Consider the following 22,343-nt stretch of genomic DNA (forward strand, 5'->3'; position numbering starts at 1 on the left):
GTTTTGCTGGGTTCCTGGTGATGCAGGCATTCATTCCAACGAGGTGGCTGATTATTTAGCAAGGTCAGCTCTTGACGGGCCAGTAACGCATCCCGTCCCGAATTTCTGTCTGTTGGCGATCTCCAGGTTTCACCGGTTCCAACACATATCAGCCAGGTTACGCGATCCCTTACTAAATACTACTGATTATCAGCACTTAGCGTATAAATGGAACGTCCGTTCGTGTAAAACCAGGCAGTATGAGGTATCAATGACGCGACTGCGGTGCAGGATTCCCAGTTTAAATTTATACCTACGCAGATGTGAGTGGTCTCCGACAAACCTATGTGACTCATGCGGGGACGTTGAATCTGTGGACCATTACCTGCTCTACTGTCCAAAGTTCGCACTTCAGAGAAAGATTTACCTGGAGGTCCCTCTCTCCAGGTTAGGGCTCCCGCTATCTCTGCCAGTGTTGTTATCGTTCGGAGCGAGCGCCAAAGGATTTGCATTGGGTTCAATTTGTGGGAATCTCCATGATTACATAATTGCAACTGGTAGGTTGATTTGCTAACTCCTTTAAAAGTCTCGGAGTTTTTTTATTATTATTATTATTCTCGCCAAAATGTTCTTCGTTATTTCACTTCAAATATTCTTCTGTCGTTTTTCATGAATACATTTTTCAAAATTCACGTTTGGCTCCGATATTTTGTCGTAATCCCACGAAAATTTCCTTATGTATACCACTATACCTTGGTCAATCCCCCCACGTGGGTATGTGCCATTATAAAAGGTGAAGAAGAAGAACAGAAGAAGAAGAAGAGGAAAAATAGGGTGGGCAGCACACCTAACACTTTTTGAAGAACCAGAAGAACGAGGGGAGGCAAAAGGTGGGGTGCTTGAAGGCGTTGTAGGTAAGCCACTCTCTTTCCTGTGGACCAGCGTGCGAAATCCCGACTCCTGGTGGTTTTCAAGTGCTTGGACAGGCGACAGGAGAACAAACACTGCCCAGCACGCCGCCATGACCATCTTGGGGGCTGAGACCGAAGCATCCGCTCTTTGGCGACCCACGTTGGGCAAGGGACGCCCGAGGGCTCTCTCGCTGTCCCAGTACCGAGCGCTGAGCGCCGCCTGGCTGGGCGGTCTGTGTATGGGCACGGCCTTGGGATACGCGCCGTCCGCGCTTCCCACGCTGTCGAAGGACGCTGCCAACGAGAAAGATTTGTCGCCGCCACTCTCGGAAGACCACGTCTTCTGGTGAGAAGGATGCACACCCCTCTTCTTGTAGACGATCTAGAGCACCAGGTCTTGGGGTATAAATAAACAAGGCGTTATGTTGGTGTTGTTTCAGCTGACGTAATATGGCCAGTGATACAGCGGAGTGGGAGTGTTTTGGTCAAAGAAAAGAGGCGTTGCCCATCGGCAAAAAACGAATAAAGACGGCCAGAGGCGAACCACACAAACGACGGGCTTTCACAAAAATTTAATTGAAGCACTTCAGAAGGCATTTGCAGACCCATTTTCTTCTCTTTACTGTGCAGAAAGATTGCGGCAAAAGCTGCTAATAAGTGACACCGGTGAGAGAAATCACAAATTGCGTTTGACTCACTGAGCCGGAGTACCCGGGTTCGAACCCGACCGCGGCCGCGTTTCGATGGAGGCGAAACGCAAAACGAGCCCGTGTACTGCGCGATGTCGCTGCGTGTTAAAGACCCCCAGGTGGTCGAAATTAAGCCAGAGCCTATGGTACCTCTTCGTTTCTTTATTCTTTCACTCCCTCCTTCATCTCTTGTCTTACGGCGCGGTTCAGGTGTCCGCCGAGATGCGAGACAGATACTGCGTCATTTCCGAAATCTCCTCAAAAACCAATTTTCAATAACACGCGTCTATAGGTCTTTCCACGTAATTCAGTACTTGCAATTAGAGAGTAATTTCAATTTGCATCCATCCATGGGCCGCCACACGGCTACACGGAAACTTCTCAGAAGTCCCAGACCAACTTGAATTTTTCTTCAACTTAGCGGGCCAGCAGGTTGTCTACAGATCAGAGCTCAACGAAGGCGCGCCTGTGCTCAGGTTCAGCCGCATTCTGTCACCGGGTGCCGTGCTGGGCAGCCTGTGCGGAGGGAGCCTGTGCCAATGGCTGGGCCGGCGTCAGGGCCTGCTCGGCTGCTCCGTAAGCTTCCTACTGAGCTGGTTCTTCCTCCAGTCTGCTCGTAGCTTGCTGGGGCTGCACGCAGGCCACTTCGCTGTCGGTTTCTCTGCGGGAATGGCCTCCCTTTGCGCGTCCGTCTACGTGGTCGAGGTGGCCGCTACCGAGAGCAGGGGACTCCTGGTGCGTGCACGCTGTAACGCATGTTTATTCCGTGTCCAACTGGCAGTCTATTTTCAGGAGAAACCTAATTCGGCTCTTGGAATGAGGTGCATCATAGTGCATCATAGGTTTATTTATTTGTGATACCCTCAGGGTACAAAGTACATTCCAGAGGGGAAGGGCAGTCGATAACAAGAAAAAAGTAAACAAAGCACAATTCATACAAAACTATAGAGCAACTGAGGCAAGATAAAAAGAAGTCAGCAAAAGCGATCATTATGTAATTAGAGTTGTAAGTATTCTTCTAAAGTGAATTGTATCAGTGATGCTAGTTAATGATGCCGGTAGGGAATTCCATTCTTTAGAGGTTAGCGGAAAATAGGATTGCGCACATGTCACTGTGTTACAATGAGGCACTGTGACCTTGTGTTGATGATCACGACGGTGAGAAATGAACGGTGCCGGTTGAATCCATCGAGAGCGAAGTTGAAAATTAGAGTAGAAAATCTTATGGAATAGGCAGATGCGGAAGTGCTTACGGCGGGTAGCTAGTGGCAGGAGGTTTAAAGACCTTTTCATGACGCATTCTACACCTTCTATCAGGAGTGGGAGCCCCAAACACCGCGACGAGTTCAAGTAGTGAACGCTTTCTCTGCTCAGGGTGGCTGTCTATACGTGTCCGTGGCGGCGGGAGTGCTCTTCTGTCGCTGTCTGGGCGAGCTTCTGGACTGGTCTTGGCTGGCGGCCGCCTGCGCCATGCCGGCTCTGCTTCTCGGCGCTGCGGCCATTTACACGGTGGAGTCCCCTCGTTGGCTTCTAGCACACGCACGCAGGAGCAGCGCCGTGCAGGTGTGTTGTTGCAAACAGTTGATCTTTCGAACGTGCAGATTTTTGTAGCCAACTTTGACACTTTTATGATGTCCCGTGTAGCTTCTATAGCTTAAAACGTTAACAGGCGTGCCTGGAAGTAGAGACAGATGGAATACATTGGTGCCCATTGCCTCTTGGAACATAGATGGAAAAATTGGCAGTGGTTTAGCTCTGGTTAAGCTTGGAGGATTGCGAAAGCAACGAGGAGAGAGAGAGAGGTGATGGAGAGCGCGCGGCAGCGGCGGCGGCCCCGGCACGATAGCTATGCGCCGCCACTGCCCATGCGCAACTGGCGAGCGTGGCGGCGGCACCTCGGAGTCACTCGCGCAGCGACGGCGGCGGCGCGCCTGCTGTGCGCGGTGTGACGTTGCTCCTCACGCGTGTGCAGTATCCCCTTCCGTCAGCTCCGCGAAATGGCTCGGCGGCTCGCGTAGTGTTGCTTTTGCGACAAAATAAGAATTGCCTGAAGCAGAATATATATGCTTGGATGGGAGCTCCTGTGCAGAGGATAGAGAGGTAGCCTTGATGGAGTGCAGTCGGTTTCACGACTACGTAGCGGGCTCAAGCAATATACGCACCACACGATGAAAACCTTATTTAGACGGAAGCCTGTGGTTTCAAGGCACATGCTGACACTCGCATAGCTTGTAGGTCTATGGGGCACTGCTGTCGCGCAAGTGGTGCCTCTAGAACCTAGAAGTTATAGCGAGGTATCGCTTTGCTTCCGGGCAATTAGCCGCTCGAGCGTTCTACACAACAGTTACGCAGACTGTTAATGTGCTTCTCTAGGAGCCGTTTCTTGTGCGCACACATGACTTGAGTAATAATGCGAATACTCTCTTTCACGCCAATGCTGATCCTACGGTTTCCTCTGTTGGTGCAACACCTGAAGACTTATCAATGTTTATCACCTTGAGCGCCGCGGTGACTCAGTGTGTTATGGCGCTCTGCTGCTGATCCGAAAGACACGGGTTTGATTACGGCCGCGGCGGTCGAATTTCAATGGAGGTAAAATTCTAGAGACCCGTGTACTGTGCGTTGTCGGTATACTTTAAAGAGCCCCAGATGGTCGAAATTTCCCGAGCCCTCTACTACGGCGTCCCTCACAGCATAAGTCGCTTTGGAACTTTAAACACCCATAAACCAAACCAAACCAAGCCTAACTTTTGGGGCTCACTGAATTACATGGAGTTATCATAGCTTTAGTCCTGCGCTGTAATGAGAAAATTATATTGAGGAGCTGCGCTCCCAAGTTGTTCTTTAAATTGGTTCAGCTCGGTATACGTAGTGGCAAGAACGACAGCCAATTCTTTCCAAACATCAGACGCTGTAATCTACCGTGGTATCTACAGCGTGCTTCGTAAGACCTAATTACTAGGTGAATTGTGAATTAACTTCATTTAACCTAGTAATCGAATGTGGATTAATTTAAGTCATTTAGTTCAGTTAAATTGACTTCACTGAACCAACAGCAATTTATTTCGCCATCGCCCACCCATGGAAAGTGACGGCCACCTGCTATGGTTAGCAGGTGGCAAAGTGCCGAAGGAGAAATCCGTCGCTCCTCTTTTAGGGCAGATCAGAGAGAATAAGGATAGAGAGCGAAGGTGGGAGGCGGCGGGTAGCCTCAGGAGGTTATGGTGAGAGCGTAGGAATGCGCAACATGAGGGTGGTTCCACGGCAGAATGCAGAGCTATCTATGGCCCAACTAAAGCTTTCACTGACTCATGCACATGATTTTTATTGAGAATGTTTCTTTATTTAGCATCGTCTGTATCCGCCAAGAGGTGCCGCAAGTGCCCTTGGCGGCTGATATTTTCGACAAAGGGCCAGCAGTAAAAGCAGATACTTTTCTTTACATGAAGGCAGCAGTGAGAGCGTGATATTTTATTGCTGGACATACTGGCCAAAATGGTTTATGAGGGTTTAATATTCCAAAGCAACTCAAGCTATGAGGGACGTCGTAGTGAAGGGCTCCGGAAATTTCGACCTCCTGGAGTTCCTTAACGTGCACTGACATCGCCCAGTACACGAACCTGTAGAATTTCGCCTCCATCGAAATTGGATCGCCACGGCCGGGATCGAACCCACATCCTTCGGGTCAGCAGCCGAGCATCATAATCACTGAGCAATCGCGGCGGCTTATTGCACAAAATGTTTTGTTCTGATTACAAAAGGGTGCCCAGTATATTCGGTCTTATATTTGGTCCGTCAATCGCCACGTGATACGCCGTACTTCCGCCTGACTGTCCCGATGCAATCCAACAGTCACAATGTGACACTTTTCTCCATGTTCCCCCACCCGCCACTCGTCGCCTCCAGTCTCTCTTCGTCTTCACTGCCGCACTTTCCGTCTCACTTATCTCCCCTGATAGTGGAGAGGGGTCTCCTTCTCGCCCCTTCGCCACCCGTCGCCTCTCACGTGAGAGGCTACCCTCTCTTCATCTTTCCTCTCCCTCCTGTTCTTCCCCGAAAGTGCAGAGGGAAATTTTCTTGCTCTCCACTCTTAACCCGACAGCGTTAAAGGCCCCGTTGTCCAGAAAATCCGGTGTCGACGTTGTCGGCATCGGCGTTTTGAGCGAAAAATTACGAGCATAACTCTGACAGGTGGTGGCCAGAGAGCAACCTAGGAGGTAGGTGGGCCACCTAGGTGGCGTGACCTTGCGGGGTCATCACAACCTGCCCATCGGATAGTGAGAAAACTGCCCACCGGGGCAGGTGGCAGTTAAATTAATTATTTATTCGTCGCTCGGGAAGAGCAGACTTGGGCTACACAAGGCCCACCGGTGGGAGCACCTGCCATCGCATCGCTCAACCGCTGCACCACTGTGCCGGAAGAGATACGAGGACTCCCAGGGATCTATGAATGTGAAGCAGAGAATGACCTTCTGCATATATGGGAATCAAACCATTACGCTATCGCGTCATACCCTTAAGGCGGAGCTTAAAGGGAGACTGAAGCACTTTTTCTGAAAATCGGGCTGGCAGCGGCATCCTATAGTTTTTCAAGCTGTATACTGGAATATCGCATCCAAATAAGGCAAAAACAAGCGCGAATCGACTTTTTTAGCCGAAATATGCGGCCTGTGCCGCGGGGCACGCCGCGCGGCGCGCCGCCGCCCGTGATTGGTCAAGAGAGGTCGTGACGTCACTTTGAGGACTGGAGAAGCTGCCGATGCGGATCCGGCGCTGCGTTGAGGGCAGATCGCAGCTTTCCGTGTCGTTGTAAAAGCGAATACGGCGACTATTTTTTTTTTACTGACCACCGAAGAAAAGGATACTACAGTTTGCTCATTCCTCGTATCGCCTGAAACCAAAAAAGACACAAGCAAAAAATTCTATGCCTAGCACAAGCATACGCCAGCGTCAAAGACGCGATACAGACCATGCGTAAAAGGTGCCAGCACAACATCGGCTCGTATTCTCGGAAAGGAAGGGGTGCGAACAATACTCAAGTCAATTACCACCACCGGACGCCTCCTGGCTCGCCCGGAAGAGCGTCATCCTAAAGAAAAGGCCCAAAGCACTGCGTAAATCCTGTTCTCAGTACCCGGCGTTGCAGGTTGGGGCAAGAAAGCTTTTCAAGTGAACGATGAAGGAGCACAAAGTTTGTGTCAAAATTAGCGAAGCGCAGTGGCCAAGCACTGCGAGGCATGTGACCACAAGATAGTGACGCAATCATGGTGGGCTGGAAACCAAGCCAAATACGCGCACAAATACGCATCACTCCTGGCGCGTTCAGCAGATGCGAGAAAATATTAATCGCTGCCTCGGAAACGTTCGCCCTTCCTAGATTTTCAGTTTAGGTTCAGTGAAGTAGTTGCCAACTATATGTGTGTTTAAAAGCCAAGCTAGCTGCAACTCGCCCGCTGCCACAACTTGATGAAGAAACCGAGTAAGGTTGCGGTGTTTTTTTGCAAAAACTCGGTTGGCATTCATTTCTCTCATAAATTTGCATCCGAAATCGACGTCGAACGCTTTCATTTTAATTGCTTAGCTAGGATTAAACGAGATGCCGCATATGAAGAGCTTCGATGCTTGCTTGCTTTGCTTTATTGTGCTTTGCTCTGCTTGCTTGCTTGCTTGCTTGCTTGCTTGCTTGCTTGCTTGGACACGTCGAACCGAGTATAAAATCACTAACCGAGCCTTGCTGAGCACGTCTCAGGTGGTCTGGCCGCACCTAAGTTGAGGAGAGCGACACATGCTTTAGCCTCTATCAGGGGATAAGTGAGAACGTTTCTACTTTTAGAAGAGGCGCTTCGGAATGGTGACACGCCTCTTATGCGCGAGGAAATCGATGGAACTGTGTCATGGTTCAGCCGCGCCTTTTCGACAGAAATCTCCAGAGATCACACTAGGACAAGCTCTGCCTGTAACCGCTCTTACGAAAGTGTTTCAAGCAGAGTAAGCTTGCTTTAGTCGGCTTGAATTCTTCGTCACTGCAGCGAGCGGTTGCGCTGCGAGCTTGTGGTCGTGCGGAAAACAGTGGAAGACGACACAGTCGCGGCCGTAGTTGTTCGTGGACACGAACGCAGAGCAGTACCTGTTGAATCTGATTCTCAAGGTCGGCTGACACGCTTTGTACGTCGCAACGCACGCAGTACGAGGAACAACGCGTGCAGCACGAGAAACAACGCGCGCTGAAAGCGCGCTCGGGTGCGCCGAAGCATCCCCGGCTCCTCAACATGACGTCACGCTGGCCGACATGGACGAGGTTTCCCTCTCCGCTGTTCCCCTCTCCTGCGCTCGCGCGGGGCGCGGGAAATTTAAACATCGCGTTTTTAATTGGTGATTGCGCCGCTGTTTTAGCCAAAATCGAAAAAATAATTTCACAGACGTGATCAGCAATGACACTACTTCAAAACCCTAGAAGGTTAGCTGATTCGAAAACCGCCTCAGTATCCCTTTAAGTTTCCTCTCCAGTTTATTCATCTGCCTACCGAAGCTTGAGAAGGACGGACAGGCGGTCAGATTTTCCTAAACGGAGGGTTCTAATGCTAACTCATTAATATAAGGTTTTGTGTTTGAGCCATTATGATCCAAGTCACCACCGTATTAAAGCCCAATAACTTTCACTATTACCGCGCTTCGACTAAAGACTGTGGGTATCTCCTCAGCCAATCAGCGTGCTTTGTGATATCTTAAGATCACGTCGCACCATTTTGATCAACGACAATGCACTAATTCCAGCTATAGTCAGTCCGAAACTGTGCATGTATTCATATCAGCACAGACCATATCGTCCTACAATGAGACAGCGGGGTTTACGCTTTGCGCAGGCGCTCAGGCTACTCCGTCGCAGAGGCACCAACGAGGACCGCGACGCGCACCGTACCGAGGAAGCGTTCATCTGGGTTCCCCCTTCAGCGGTCAACGTGCTCCTGGCCTACCACATGATGTTCGTCCAGCAGTTGACGGGCATCTCTGTGGCCCCCCAATATGTCGAGGGACTGGCACAAGATGTTGGCTTGCCGCTGTCATCTTCCAAATTCGCCATCATCCTGGCTTTGCTGCAGGTGTGTATTGAGCGGCCCGCTTCATGTGGAACATTGCCGAGTTCGTGATGCCCTGAATGTCAAAAGGGAGGCCGTCGACGCAGTATCAAATGCTTACAAATCGTTGGGACGAGAACTCAGTACTATCCGCTGTGGTATCTATTGTCCAGTGCAGTCGCAGTACAAATGTCCGGAGACAGAAATCGTCACCAAGGCGGGAGATCAGAGTCTCTACTATAGGAGGTACATGCGTTGTGCACGCTGGGCGGCCGGTCATATCTGTTTGGTTTGGTTTATTGGGGTTTAACGTCCCGAAGCAACTCAGGCTATGAGGGACGCCGTAGTGAAGGGCTCCGGAAATTTCGACCACCTGGGGTTCTTTAACGTGCACTGACATCGCACAGCGCAAGGGCCTCTAGAATCAGTGTAAAATCTTCAGCGCGAAGACGGCACGATGAAGAAACGACAGAGCCGTGGGGAATATGAAGTGCCTGACGTAGGAGAAATTAAACGCGCCAGGGTACTGCTGCAGGTTAGTTGGTTTCACATAATGGGAGGGTCGAACCAACTAGCCTCTAGATGTACCCCTTCTCCAGATTAACGTTAAAGTTGAACTTTTTGGAGTCAACATTAAGACTAAGAATTTAGAACGCCTTGAAAAGATATGAAGGAGACTACTGGATTTCACGATACAAAAGTGCTTCAGCTTGACTACAAAGATGCAGTGGCTGTGACCAGCCTAGCGCTATGCGGAAGCCGTTTCTGAGTGCACGTGGCTGCTGGTTATTAGCCATAGGTGTATGGGTCAGCCGGTATTTTACACGTGGTTGGATCAGTCGCTGCAAGCCAATTACGGCATGACAAATATATCTACTTGAAAATATTCGAAGTTGTTCAGGTTTCTCGGTCATGGCTGCAGCCTGAAATGGAAGCGGAGATGTACGTTGAGCGTTCAGCAGCGTTTCTACCGCAACCCTATTTTAAGAGTCCGCGTTTTGTGTCTTTTTTCTTCTATTCTCAGTGGCGCTGTTGAAACCACATTACCCCTTCAAGCTGCTGTACGAATCGCGCATGACAACTGCTCGAAATAGGCCACATCTTTTGTACCCTACTGAGCCAGATATGAATTCCTCGGGAGGAAATGGTGTCGCTGCCATGTTTCGCCACCACGCAGTAAGATACTCGGAGAGGAGCGCTGATATGAGCTCCATAATATACATTCGACACGCGTCGACAACGAAAAGCTTTAGCATGGCGCTGCCGTCACCGGTATCGTTTACCGCCACTGTTCGCTACTAATGCGTATGCATTTGCTGATGGCCCCGGGCGGCTAGGTGCGCCCGGTGGCAGCCCGCATCTAGCTCATCGGGGCCATGTATGAGCTCTGACTTTTTGCCGCGTAAAAAGCCTCATATACAACAGTTTTAAAAATTGTAGGCGCTTTTGCTGAGGGTTCGACTAGTGATCAGCGTTATCTGGAACACATGAAGGCAGCTGTACTGACCTGCCGCCGAAAAAACAGTAATATCCACATAGATAATGAGGGGGGATTCAGGATTGAGTTGACGGTACTCTGCGTAACGGTCAGGGTGAAGGCCTCCAGTTTGAAACCAGTTGTCGAAGTTGGCCTTTGCCGAAGGGTGGGTGCAGGGAGACCAGGGTAGCGTGGCTGGGCCCCCGAGCCGGCAGCTTGGGAAATACGTATTAGCTGTCGGTCTTTTACTGCGAAACCAGTACCAGTGTCGCAGTGCGAAAAAGTCGGTGATTTCCATGCATGCCTTTAGCCTCGGAGAGTGAAGCATCCAGCCCCCAGAAACACTAGCCACTCGCCACTCGCCACCCCCCCCCCCCCCACCCCCCCACGCACCACCATAACGAGTAGCGAGTAGGCTACTAATGAGCTTCTGGAAGAAATAAATACGCACATTGCATGAGGCGATGTGGGGAAGAGACAAACGGTGGCACAGTCGAATGATGGGGTGAATACATTTCATTTTTAAGCAGCGCGAAAAGACATGGACGTAGGGAAAAGACGACACGACGACGATTTATTGTGAAGAGCCACTTTTATAGGTAGGTTTCGCGGCAAACAAGAAAAACAGAGAAAAGCACTAAAGAGGCAAATGTGTAGTAATAAAAGAAAACTTATCGTCACAAAGGTTTCACCTCTTAGCAGAAAGAAACAGCAATTCGCTTTTGTGCTTTTCTGACTGTTTTCTTGTTTGTTGCGCAACCTACCTATAACAGTGGGCTCTTCGCAGTAAATCGTCGCTTGTAAGTCAGCGCTCCTGTGTCGTCTCTTCCCTACGTCCGTGTCTTTTCGCGCTGTTTTAAAATGAATTCCCACCAACTAGACCAAGCTTCTACATTGGGGTAAATAGTTTGATTAGAAAATTTAATCCGGAGAAAACAATACGTATATATGGATACAAAAAGTTGGAGAGACAAGTGTGTAAGCATGGGATGTCGTGTACGTTAATAAAAATATTGAATGCAGAACGTTCAGCCTTTATAATGAGAATATAAAATTTCCACGATAGTGATGATGCAAACAAGCAGGCATGGTTTAGATTGTGACGTAGAGTTTTCTGCCATGACCCAGCTGCTGTCCTCCGGGGCCTCTGCGGCGACCATGGACACGCTGGGCCGTCGCCGCCTCTTCCTCGCATCGTCGTGCGTGTGCGTGTGCACGTTGTTCGCCGTAGGAGCCATGGGCATGTCGAGCCGCTCAGGGGAGGCGCAATGGGTGGTGCGGGGCCTGGAGCTGGTCCTGCTGGTTGCCTATCTTGTCGGTTACTCCTTCGGTCTGGGACCAGTCAGCTGGCTACTCGCCGCCGAGATGGTATGTTTGGAAGGGGATGGTGTCTAGCTTTTGACTTTACGTGGCGTCAAGGTTTTTTCGTTCAAACCAAAAGCTGGTTTAACAAATGGCGCATTGATCCACCGCGGGGGCTCAGTGGTTAGCGCGTTCGGTTGCTTAACTCGAGGATGCGAGATAATGTCCGGACCGCGTTCCGTTGAGGGTGACAGGCATAAGACACCCGTGGAGTTTTGCGATGTCAGTGCGCTTTAAAGAACTCCCCCATTTGATCGAAATAAACCCAGAGTTCTCTACTAGTGCGCTCCTTGCCCTCGTATACTTATTTCGCTCCTTTCTTCCCTTTTTCCATTGCGGTGCGGTTGCGGTGTTCACCGAGAATTGAGACAGTTACTGCTCCTTTCATTCCCTGACACCAAATTTATCTATGCATTCAACGGCGCAGAAAGACAGGATTACAGAAAGCGCAGGGCATGCTCTTGTGCAACGAGCGCAGCATCATGAATGCGTTAGCATTATAACACACCGTACGAACTTCAACGAGGCGTCCGTCAGTCGGTGGGCAGCCGACGAGAGATCAGAAAAACAGCTTACCATACTTACGGCCTGTAGAGCGGGATTGGGAACTGCGGCGGCATGAACAGACCGAATTCGCTTGCAACTGCTATAGACTACTCGACCACCGCTGCCGACTTTTCCCCGTGTGTTAAAATGCCACCCACTCGCGCTGTGTTTTCGAAATCATCGTCTTCATCAATATTCATCCGTATGCGAAATGAAAGAAAACGCGGGAATTTGCACGTGCCAGCCCAGGTCGGAACGTGTGGCAGGTTACGCTTTATATCTAAATGATTTCAAAGATTGGAAAACTTACCAAGCAGCCATTCTCCCCTCGTGTTAAACTGTCATCTTCTGATGCTGTGGCACTAGTTTTCGCAGCAGTGCTCATAAGGCACCACTAGTAAGTATACTCACGAAATCGGAGCCCACATACTAAAGCATTCTCCTCCGCCTCAACTGCAATTGGTCGACCTGGAATGTTGCGGCGCGTCTTTATACAGCGCTTGCCCTTAGTCACCTTTTGTGAGTACTTTTCCTTCAGAATTTATGAATTTGGTCTCGAAAACCTGAATATCCTCTTACTTTATATGTGGCGTTTCTTTCCGAAAGCCCAATTTGATTCCGCTTGAGATTTGTGGCAGCCTTAGTAGATGTGATGCGTCAGGCCGCAACGAAGTGCAAGGGCCCTTCACCCTGTCGCATACACTTTAAACAAGTTTGAGAGATTATTGCGTAAAAAATTTGCGCAACTTCTTCCGCATCTTTCACACATTCTCTTTCGTTAGTGTCAAATGCAGTGGAAAGTGCGTAATTTTTTTCGATATCTAACAGTGTAAAAACTAATTTCGCTCTATTTGTGTACACAGCTTATCACTCATAGCGCAAAAACTTGAGCGCGTATAGTGGTGCAGCTCGCGTAGCGCAAGCTGGCGGCGCCTCACAGGTTAAGCGATGCCCCCCTCCCCAGTGGGCGCTGCGAGAAGTTGCCGAACCACGAACTCGTGTTCCTGCTATGAAGGATTGACCTTGTACTGTATTATAGTGTTTTTGTATATGAGAAGCTGGCACAGTCAGAATTCTATTTTCTTGAACGTTTCTTGAAAAATGAAGTACAAACTAAGTGATTCATCTAAATGACAAATGCAGTAAAAAAATTGATTCTCTAACTCTTCCCGGCCATGTCGACGTTTTCCCGGCGCATTTATGAAAATACGCATTTAGTTGCGAGAAATTTTCATTAAAGAATGTTCCCGCCATTCGATTCGAACTTGTGACGTCCTTACTGAGAAGGGCGGGTTGCCATCCTTTTGTAGCGCTGCTTCTGAGATGCGCGCCAAAAAATTGGTGTCGACGCATGCACTTCACATACGAAATCAGCCACTGATGGTGGAACCTCTAATTTGTTTGTAGAGCGGAAGCTCTACTCCTCCCACGCAAAACCTCAAGGTCATGTCACTCCGAAGAAAGCCCTTCCAGCGGCGGGGTGGGGGGGTGGCTGTCACGTCATACCATGTGACTATCCGCGGCGGCGTTCGCTGGCCTTCGCAACTGCGTTAACAACGTGATTCACCGCTTACCTCGCAGTTGCGCTGTACCACGTGACTCTCCGTTCATCTGATAAGATAATAAAAAGCGCGAAGAGTTTCTTGATATTCGCAGATAGCCATGGAGGAGTCGCACGCTGGAGCCAGTGTTTCGGCTGTGCATCGTAGACGGCTGGTTGAATCTGATGATTCTCGTGATCAAGAACGTCGACAGGGCGCGTTGGTGAAGGAAAGAGCGAGGAAACGTGCTAAGATTGAAGCAGGCACTGAAGAAGAACGAGAGGCTCGTTTGTAGAAGCAGGGGCAGCAGCGTAGTGAACAACGACAGAGGTAGCTGTTTGCGGAAGCTGCAATTGCCCACGCTTCCAAGTTAACCCTATTCTAACCACAGCAAGCTACTTCACACACCACAAATCAGCCTTCTTTTTAATCAAGCAACAACCATGTCGTTAAGTTATTGATATGCAATACAGTTGAACCACAGCAAACCGTTTCTGACATGCTTAATCGCGCTCCCGCTCTGTAAACTAGGTTCAGCCCGGTTGAACCTCAGCCAAGTTTTTGGTCTTTTATAGCTTATAACTGCTCAGTTTTGGATAAAAGTTGTCTCTCTGTGATTAGAACGCAGTACCCTTTCCATAAATGGCAACTCCTATTTGCCCAAAGTACGTCCATTCTCCACCCACACTCAGAAGTGCTTGCTTCCTGGCTCTGCGCGGCGCTGCTTTCACTGGCTGTTTTGCCTGCACTTGAAAAATCTGAATCCACATCTGCCTTTCTCACGCGAGCCTTGTAATCATCGGGGAGAGTTGTCATGTGATACAGACGTCGATGTCGCTCATTTGTCCTAGCGGAGAGCGAATATCCTGGAAGTCTTTTCCCGTGTCTGGACGCCGTAGCATAACGTAGTGAAAAAATTTGATTTCAAGTTTTGTTTCCTTTTCGCACTTTTCGTGCCAATGACAGTCTCGGTCATTGGCGAGAAAAGTGCGCTCAACTCACATTGCTTACCCACCACAGTTGCCCGGTGACTATGACTTCGAGCTGCTGAACCCAAGGACGCGGGTTCGAATCGCGGACTTGGCGGCAGTGTTTCGAAGCAGGCGAAATTAGAAGAAGCGCTTGTGCCGTGCGATGCCAGGGTGCGTTGATGAACCTCGGGTGGCCTAAATTAATTCATGGTCTTACATTACGACGTTTCTCAAAGTCCACATGAAGCTTTACAATGACATATCCCACTGTTTACAAATGGTGGCGCAGATTCCACTCCGCGGCTGTGGCTTCCTGCTGAGTCTGGCGTTCGCCTTCAACTGGCTCAGCTCTTTCGCCCTGGCGCTCTTCTTCGGCGCTGTTGGCGAGACGCTGCCCTTCGTTGCTGCCGGCTGGTTCTTCAGCGCCGTGACCCTGGCGGGCACCTCCCTGTTCTACTGGTTCGCCCCAGAGACCAGCGGCCGCTCTATGGAGCAGCTACTGCTAGAGATCACTGCCGACGGTGAAGAGTATCGTTCGGTGATCTCACGCCAGCAGTCGCTGTTCATGAAGCACTGAAATGAACTTTCTCAGCATTGCAAGAACGCCTTTACTCTTGCCTCGCGTAGTTGCTTTAGGAACACTTGATTTATGGCGTGTAATTGTCATCGCTCGTTGAACATCATTCTTTCCCAAAATAACCTATTTCTTCCAAGCTTTTATTAAAGCAGTTCAATCCTATTTCGTCTTTACTGCATGAAATGCGTCACGCAGTTACAATTTGACTTTACCGTGCCTGGTCTCCAGCTGTGTGCCTTTCCTGTTACTCCTCATTTTTGTCAATCCCTCCGCACAGGTGCACCTTCCGAAAAGTAAATCTCGACCTGCTGTTAACCTGTGCGGACGCGGAATGTTGTGAACCGCACTATTGTTGCTTGTATATAGCTGTCGTGGAAATGAGCACACTTTAGTAGGAGCTCAACTTACCGACACAAATCTGAGCTCAGCTGGATAACATAGGAATCACCTATGTATTCGCAAGTGTAGATATTAGCCTCAAAGATTAATGCATGTGCCTCTGTTCAAGGTACGTTAAGGGAAGCGCAGCTAGATTGTATATACCTTCTGCATGAACGAACACCATAGCGCATTTTATCTGGTAGGGTAATGCAGTTTTGAGAAGAAATAACTTGCAAACTTTTTATTGAATTTAGTGTCGGTGCATTTTTTTAAGAACGTGCTCTGAATGCTTTGCGAGCAATTTTGGCGAGAAATATTAACTTGACGGTAGCTTAACGTGTTATTTGATCATGTTTTTTTTTGTCTGTGAAGATACTTCGCCACGGTCCATCCTGTACAAACAACCGTTGTAAACTGTCGCTTTCCTGTATGTACGGGGTGTCCAGTAACGTGTGTGAAGGTTTAAAAATTACCAATGCATTAATGGAGGACGCGACTAAAATCACATCGCTCGCCACACACTCGACTAATTAAGTTTTACTGCGCTAGCACTATAGTAGGATACAACTTAAAAAAACAGCAGTTGCTAACACTGGGCTGCACTCCACGGAGTCCTGCATTACTCCGCTGGCCAATCGCAACAGTAAACGAAATCGGTTTTTTAATGTTTGTCTAAATCAAGCCATCCACTTACCAAAATTCTAGCGCTCATGATTTTTTTCTTGTGATAAGCTTCTTGTTTATGTAACGAGGAACGTTTAAGCAGCGGATTACTTTTTCGTCGCGGAGGAATTCTGTGCGCGGAGGCTGAATGTGGGCGGAGCTTCACTGGAGACTTAAGTTGTATCCGACTATAGATGTCTCTTTAAAGAAAACGCCTTCTTGTCCGGGGTTGAAGCCTCCACCTGCCATCTGCCATGGTTGTCAAGTGGAAAAGTGGAGAGAGGGGAAAAGCCACTCTGCTTTTCGTGCGCTAGCACTGGAAGGGGGGGGGGGGGGGGGTGGAGACTTGTGAAACACTGTTATGCATCCTCGTTAAACTGGTGGCGTCCTGGTGAAGGAGAACAACCGGTTTAGTGGCACCTGCAGCAAGTGGAAAGGGCGAAACCGCGTTGCGTCAGCTTACACTTGCATTGTCTGTAGAATTTTCATAAGTAGGCTAAAGGATGCGGAGGGTATATATAATTGTGCTAGCGCACCAACGTCGCATCTAGTTTAACAAAGTACATCGAGGACTAACTTTTTTCTTGTTCTGTTTGTGTTCTTACGACGGAAATGAAGGACTTATGACACTCATATTAAAGAGAAACTGCATATGTTTTAGAAATCAACGAGCTTGAAAGGCTCGAATGTAGGAGACTTGCAGGTAAAGTATGGAAAGTCTTTTCGGGTTAGCGTTTGAAATAGTGACGTAGTCGCCGATTAAATTCGCGATGCTCTTCAAGCTTCTCCGCAGCGCACAAGGCCAAGTGGGGGGCGCATGGTGACGTCATCGAAGGTATCGGTATATTTCCAACGCATGAACGCCTGCTTTGAGGAAAAAACCAACCCCACCGAAGGCAAATCCCTCTGAGCGTTGTTTTACAGTGTGCAACGAGGCAAAGCAGGGTGTGGCTGACGACAGCGGTAATTTGAAATCATACCTTCCGTGACGTCACATTGAACATCCCCGCATTCCTCCGGTGCATTGAGGAGAAGCGCAAAATTCACTCGCCGATTACGCCACTATTTTTAATGCTAGTGCAAAAACACTTGGCATGCTTTACCTACAGCCTATAGAGATTTGAATCCTTGAATATCGCGAAATTCTTAAAAAGTGGGCAGTTACCCTTTAAGCAAGCCAACAGCTGCCGAAATTTCCGGAGACCTTCATTACTGCGCCATTCATAGCTTGAGTCGCTTTGGGACGTTAAACTCCCCGTTTTGGTTCCTTCGTACACGATTGCTTATCGCTTTTTTAAGAAATCAAATTTTTTTTGGAATGTATATGAGCTGTCACGAAACTTAGTCCAGTTGTCCGATGCAGATCTATCATGGCAATCTTTCAGCAACAGCACATAAAATTGGCCGGGTTGAGAGATCAAACATGTGACACCTGTATTTTCAAAATGATAGTTTCCTCAAGTGCCTCGTCAGCTGCACTGGTCCATAAGCTGTTTTGAATTATCTGAGAAGAAGTGCGTCACAATGAATGGTTTGTACGCGTTTCCGCTAGTTCAGCAGGGGCCTCAAAGGTATGACGTCTTAACCATGAAAACTTGTTTGTGGTCGATGTCCTATCGAAACTGCAGTAGTCTAAAAGAGCGCGCTGATGAAAGCAGGGCTTAGAAATAAGAAAGGTGACAAAACTATGTCCAACAATTTGTAGAATACAATAATACTCACCTCCTTGCCTTCTAGTGAAGAATGCCTGTGCCAACGTCACGCTTATATCTTATCTCGGGGACGAAAGACGCGATATCTTTGTAATTCTACTTGGGTCGGCGCCCTTCCTTCTTTCTCAGAGATAACGCACCTTATTGCGACGTATCAACTCTGCACTCCTCCAATATACCGCTATTTTCAACGCCGTGAAAGCATATCATTGGTTTCCGAGAACCTTCATAGTCACCAAGAGATAAAACACTTGAGACCATGGGCTGTGAGGTGCACTCATTGTTACACTTCTTGTGCGTTTGCACATTAGCGGTGGGGAAACGAGATCGAGCTATGAAAACATTTTATTCCTCAGGTAGCTCCACAGGTTTATGCTAGAGACCTAAACCCATGTCTTTGCACTATTCGATTAGTGCTTTGCACTTTACCAAGCGGTCTCCTGCGGCCCCCTGATATTGGTGTCTTCAAGCCAAACTGCCGTTTGTTAAATAGCCGGAGGAAAACGGTAAATATCCAAGGTTTATTTTCAACCTCCAGCGCATTGTCGTCTTGTTCACGTTTTCTTTAATTAGTTTATTTAGCTTAGCAAGTGTAGTTCTTTATTGCTACGACGAGTAGCTTTTTTTCTTCGGCGAAGCTTTGTCATGTGCTTAGTAAATTGATTACCTTCGCGCAGTAATTTTTACACAAAACGGTGCGGTAGAAAATTCCAGCTCGTATGCAGAGGTAGGTGCATGTAAATTTGGCCTGTTAAATGAGTGCTTCGAAGGCGTCGGACTCCTTGAACACTTTTATGGCTTGACTGGCTGTGTACATTGGTCGTGAAAGATTTCCTGCTTGAATTTTGTGCACAAATCAATATATTCATTTGTTCCAGCATAAAGTCTTCATTACGTCTAGCAGAAAAAAAAAAGTCGGTATTTTTTTTCGTAAAAAAAATTGTCAACTGGTCGTGTTCCTGAAGAAGTGTCACTGTCGATTTTTTGTCGTTGTTCGTTGTACCGTGCTGTGCTTGGGCACGATTTTAGCTGCCCCGATAGGAGTGATTTCCCGTTTTTGTGGTGTTTCAGAGAATAATTATCTTCTACTGATAGTTGCGAATGGTCAATATTTCATAATGTGATCTGTCGCTACTTTTTCCTTAATTCTTCGTTTGTGTGCGCACTTTTGACTCTGTATAGCAACTACAAATCGACTACGGGATTCTCAACATTTTGTTCATGTGGGGTTGACGTCCTAAAGCGACTCATGCTATGAGAGACGCTGTTGTGAAGCGCTCCAGAAATTTCGACCCCCTGGGGTTCTTTAACGTGCACTGACATCGCACAGTACACGGGCCTCCATCGCCCATGTACTGGGCGATATGCCACCGCCGCGGCCAGGATCGAACTCACGTCTTTCGAATAAGCAGCCGTGCGCCATAACAACTGAGACACCGCGGCGCCCCTTCACAATTTCTTAAGGGATTCTAACCGGCAAAAATTTTGACATTTACCTCTATAAACTAATGACACCTACCCCACAAAACTACGAATTCAATGAGCTTTGGCGCTGAAAACATTATACCTTCACGGACATCGCCTCCTGTAGATTTAATTAGGCCAACGTCTATGCAAGTTTTTTAATTATTTTGATTAGGCTTATTGACTTGATGGTACAATGCATTTAAGAGACATGCTCAATGTAGAGTATATTTCGGTTGCCTTGTAATTTATTCATTAGCATGCAACTCAGGTCGACCGTACGAAAGCTGTGGAGCTTTCTCAGAAGCTTCGGGATTGATGGAAAATTCGTCCTGGGCTGTTATGCAGGATGTCTGCACTCTGCGCTCGCCTGAGTATTTCCTCAATTCGTGCGACCGCAATGACTGAACGAAGATAGGGCGCTACGCGCGACCGCAGCAGACAATGGTCGAGATAAAGCCACGTATACCCACCTGACGGCACACTGCGCGTTCCGTTTCCACGCTTCCAACACAAAAGCCAGCGCAATATCAAAGCGCCAATGCCCCTTAACGTTATACACGCGATATCGCAAATCGCAATATTGTGACTTACCTGCTACGCACATGCACACTTAGCCGGAAGCCGTTTCTCATGCCTTTTTCGGGTGCATCAAGGCAGCAACTGTCAATGACGTGTTTCCTCTTTCGGGCGTTATCTGTCTCTCATCAGTCGAAGGCGAGCAGCGCACACGCGGTGCATTCTTGTGCCAGTCGCTTGCCTTGTTTTGATAAGGTTAAATAACGTTACTGATAATGGTATTATCAACATTTTATTTACTTAAGAGTTTTTGTTTCGTATGTAATCCAGCTTTGGTTTATTGGGGTTTAACGTCCCAAAGCGACTTAGTCTATGAGGGACGCCGTAGTGAAGGGCTCTAGAAATTTAGAACACTTGGGGTTCTTTAACGTGCAGTGACGTCGCACAGCACACGAGCCTCTAGAATTTCGCCTCCATTGAAATTCGGCCACCACGGCCTGGATCGAACCCGCGCTGTGAAATGAAATAGACGGTGAGCTTACACAAGTGCTACCCAGTGATGCTATGTTCTGTGCTTCTATAATCTCTTGGGTTAGTTGATCACGACTACGTCCGATGATGTGGCACTGATTTAACAATGGAGCACAATTACGGCACTTACTGCAGTGAATGGCTAGTGAATGGCTGCAGTGAATGGCAACCTAGCCATTCACTGCAGTAAGTGCTGTAATTGTGCTCTATTGTTAAATCAGTGCCACATCACCGGACGTAGAAAGAGAAGTTTATTTTTTTCTAATGTCAACAAAAATACAAAGCAAAACTGCTGAACTCAATGCTCTGATCAGTCAAGCACATGCGCAGTGACGCAGCACTGAGCACGTCAATAAGGCAGTAAGAAAGCCGACACTCGACCGCCGCGCAGGACGATGAAATATGTCGACCATTTGCGCAAGAACTCAGCCTCACTCATTGACAGTGCGTCCACGCATGCTTGCTCAAAGAGGCGCGTGCGGAGGCGCTGCAACATTGGAAACATTGCTCTTTGCGGACGCCCATTTAAGGAAGCCGCTCCACGCTGCCGCCACAAAACGAACATGCCGACACACAAGAGCATATTTGTAAACAGTTCGCGTGAACTAGTGCGCGCTTCGAGGCGGGTTAAAAACATCCGTGACACTAGTACCCAAAAGGTGCGCGCCACTACACAGTCGAACATTGCGTGCCGCAACGTTTCTAAAAGACCGCATTGCGGGCATCGGGCGGAGGGCGCCACACCCCACGCGGCAATTCGGTCTCTTGTGGGCAGGACCCGCCAGCCTCGCAGCCAGCCGAAGTCCCTGACATCTGCAGGAAGCGCAGCTGAGGTCAGTTGGCGCCAGCGTGCCCGTCTCGTTTTCTGGAGTTGTTCGCGGGTCAGCTCAGCGACCGTTAGTGCTTCACACATCCTGGAGGGCGGGGTTTCATCAACATCTAGGGTGCCTCGATGCGCGCCCGCTCTCCGCTGAGGGTGGAGCCACTCTTTGAAGGGGTCGCCGCCGCCAAAACCGGTTCTCGGGAGGCGCCGCCGCCATTTTCTTGCATTCCGCTCCCGCGTCCCGCCGACTCCCCACGCTAGACACGGAAAGCGGCATTCTTCACAGTCTTTTTGCAGAATGCCTGGGTGCTGCGTTCCCCAGTGCACTAACAGCGCTAAAAATGGCTGGAGAATGTTTTCGTTTCCTAGAGACAAAAAACGACGTCTTCTATGGACTGTGAAAGTGAAGCGGGACAAGTGGCAGCCGACGAACTACTCTTGCATATGCAGCGTAAGTACCCGACTTCTCAGCAGTGCTAAATTTATTTCGAGGCTTATGTCAGCTTGTCTTTGAGACTGTTTCTGATGACCATATGTACGATTTCGTGTTCCTGTCGGAGGCGTCATATCATGCTTTTGCAGGTTTCTGATATTTGATCGCTGCAAACGGTGGTAGTCTCTTAGAGCTTGGGGGGCGATATGGAACCTCTGGCGCATTTACGTCTCCGTTCATTTCACGTGGCAATAAGGCTCAGCCTTGTAAAATTATTACGATCTTTGTCAGCCACGAATCTTGAACAGCAGTGCATCACGCTTACTTCACAAAAAGCCCTCGCTGCCCGCTTAATTTTGGCAGGCGCATACCTGTATAGCAGTATGAAAAGGGAATCCCGGAGTGCAGAATAGCATGGGACGCGTTAGGCTTGTTTCTCCACGTTGCATCAAATTCAGATCTTTTATACTTTTGTTCAGTGCGAAAATTGTTATTCAAGACATTTATTCTAGCTTATATGTCATGGAAGTAGCGCATGGAAATAAAAAAAAAACGGATTAGTGTGAAGTACATCTCTATTTTGTAAATGTGTGCGGATGTGAGCCCATATGCATGCCGGCGTGCGTTTGTTTGATTTTCTTGATTTATCGTAATTTAATCTTATTTTTCGGGGAATAAGGCATTTATA

General features: G+C 48.5%; 2 protein-coding genes across 2 annotated transcripts in view; both read left to right on the forward strand.

The window, feature by feature from the left end:
* Positions 1–1,000: 1,000 nt before the first annotated feature.
* Positions 1,001–15,129, forward strand: LOC149336120 (facilitated trehalose transporter Tret1-like). Its single transcript, XM_089554080.1, has 6 exons — positions 1,001–1,236; positions 2,056–2,314; positions 2,954–3,142; positions 8,443–8,679; positions 11,261–11,500; positions 14,842–15,129. The coding sequence occupies exons 1-6, from the start codon at positions 1,001–1,003 to the stop codon at positions 15,127–15,129; spliced, it is 1,449 nt and encodes a 482-aa protein (XP_089410206.1).
* A 3,077-nt stretch (positions 15,130–18,206) lies between these two features.
* Positions 18,207–22,343, forward strand: part of LOC149336121 (E3 ubiquitin-protein ligase MIB2-like) — a 33,701-nt gene continuing 29,564 nt past the window's right edge. The window contains exon 1 of the mRNA XM_089554664.1: positions 18,207–18,391. The gene's annotated coding sequence lies outside the window, so the exon portion shown is untranslated. The remainder of the gene's footprint in view (positions 18,392–22,343) is intronic.

This window comes from Amblyomma mixtum, chromosome 7 (assembly GCF_055824585.1).
Source record: "Amblyomma mixtum isolate Tamu chromosome 7, ASM5582458v1, whole genome shotgun sequence".
Lineage (NCBI taxonomy): Eukaryota > Metazoa > Arthropoda > Arachnida > Ixodida > Ixodidae > Amblyomma > Amblyomma mixtum.

Coding starts and splice junctions, on each gene's coding strand:
- LOC149336120 (XM_089554080.1), top strand. CDS start 1,001: ATGACCATCTTGGGGGCTGAGACCGAAGCATCCGCTCTTTGGCGACCC. Junction 2,315..2,953: donor CCGAGAGCAGGGGACTCCTG/GTGCGTGCACGC, acceptor TTCTCTGCTCAG/GGTGGCTGTCTATACGTGTC. Junction 3,143..8,442: donor GCAGGAGCAGCGCCGTGCAG/GTGTGTTGTTGC, acceptor CGCTTTGCGCAG/GCGCTCAGGCTACTCCGTCG.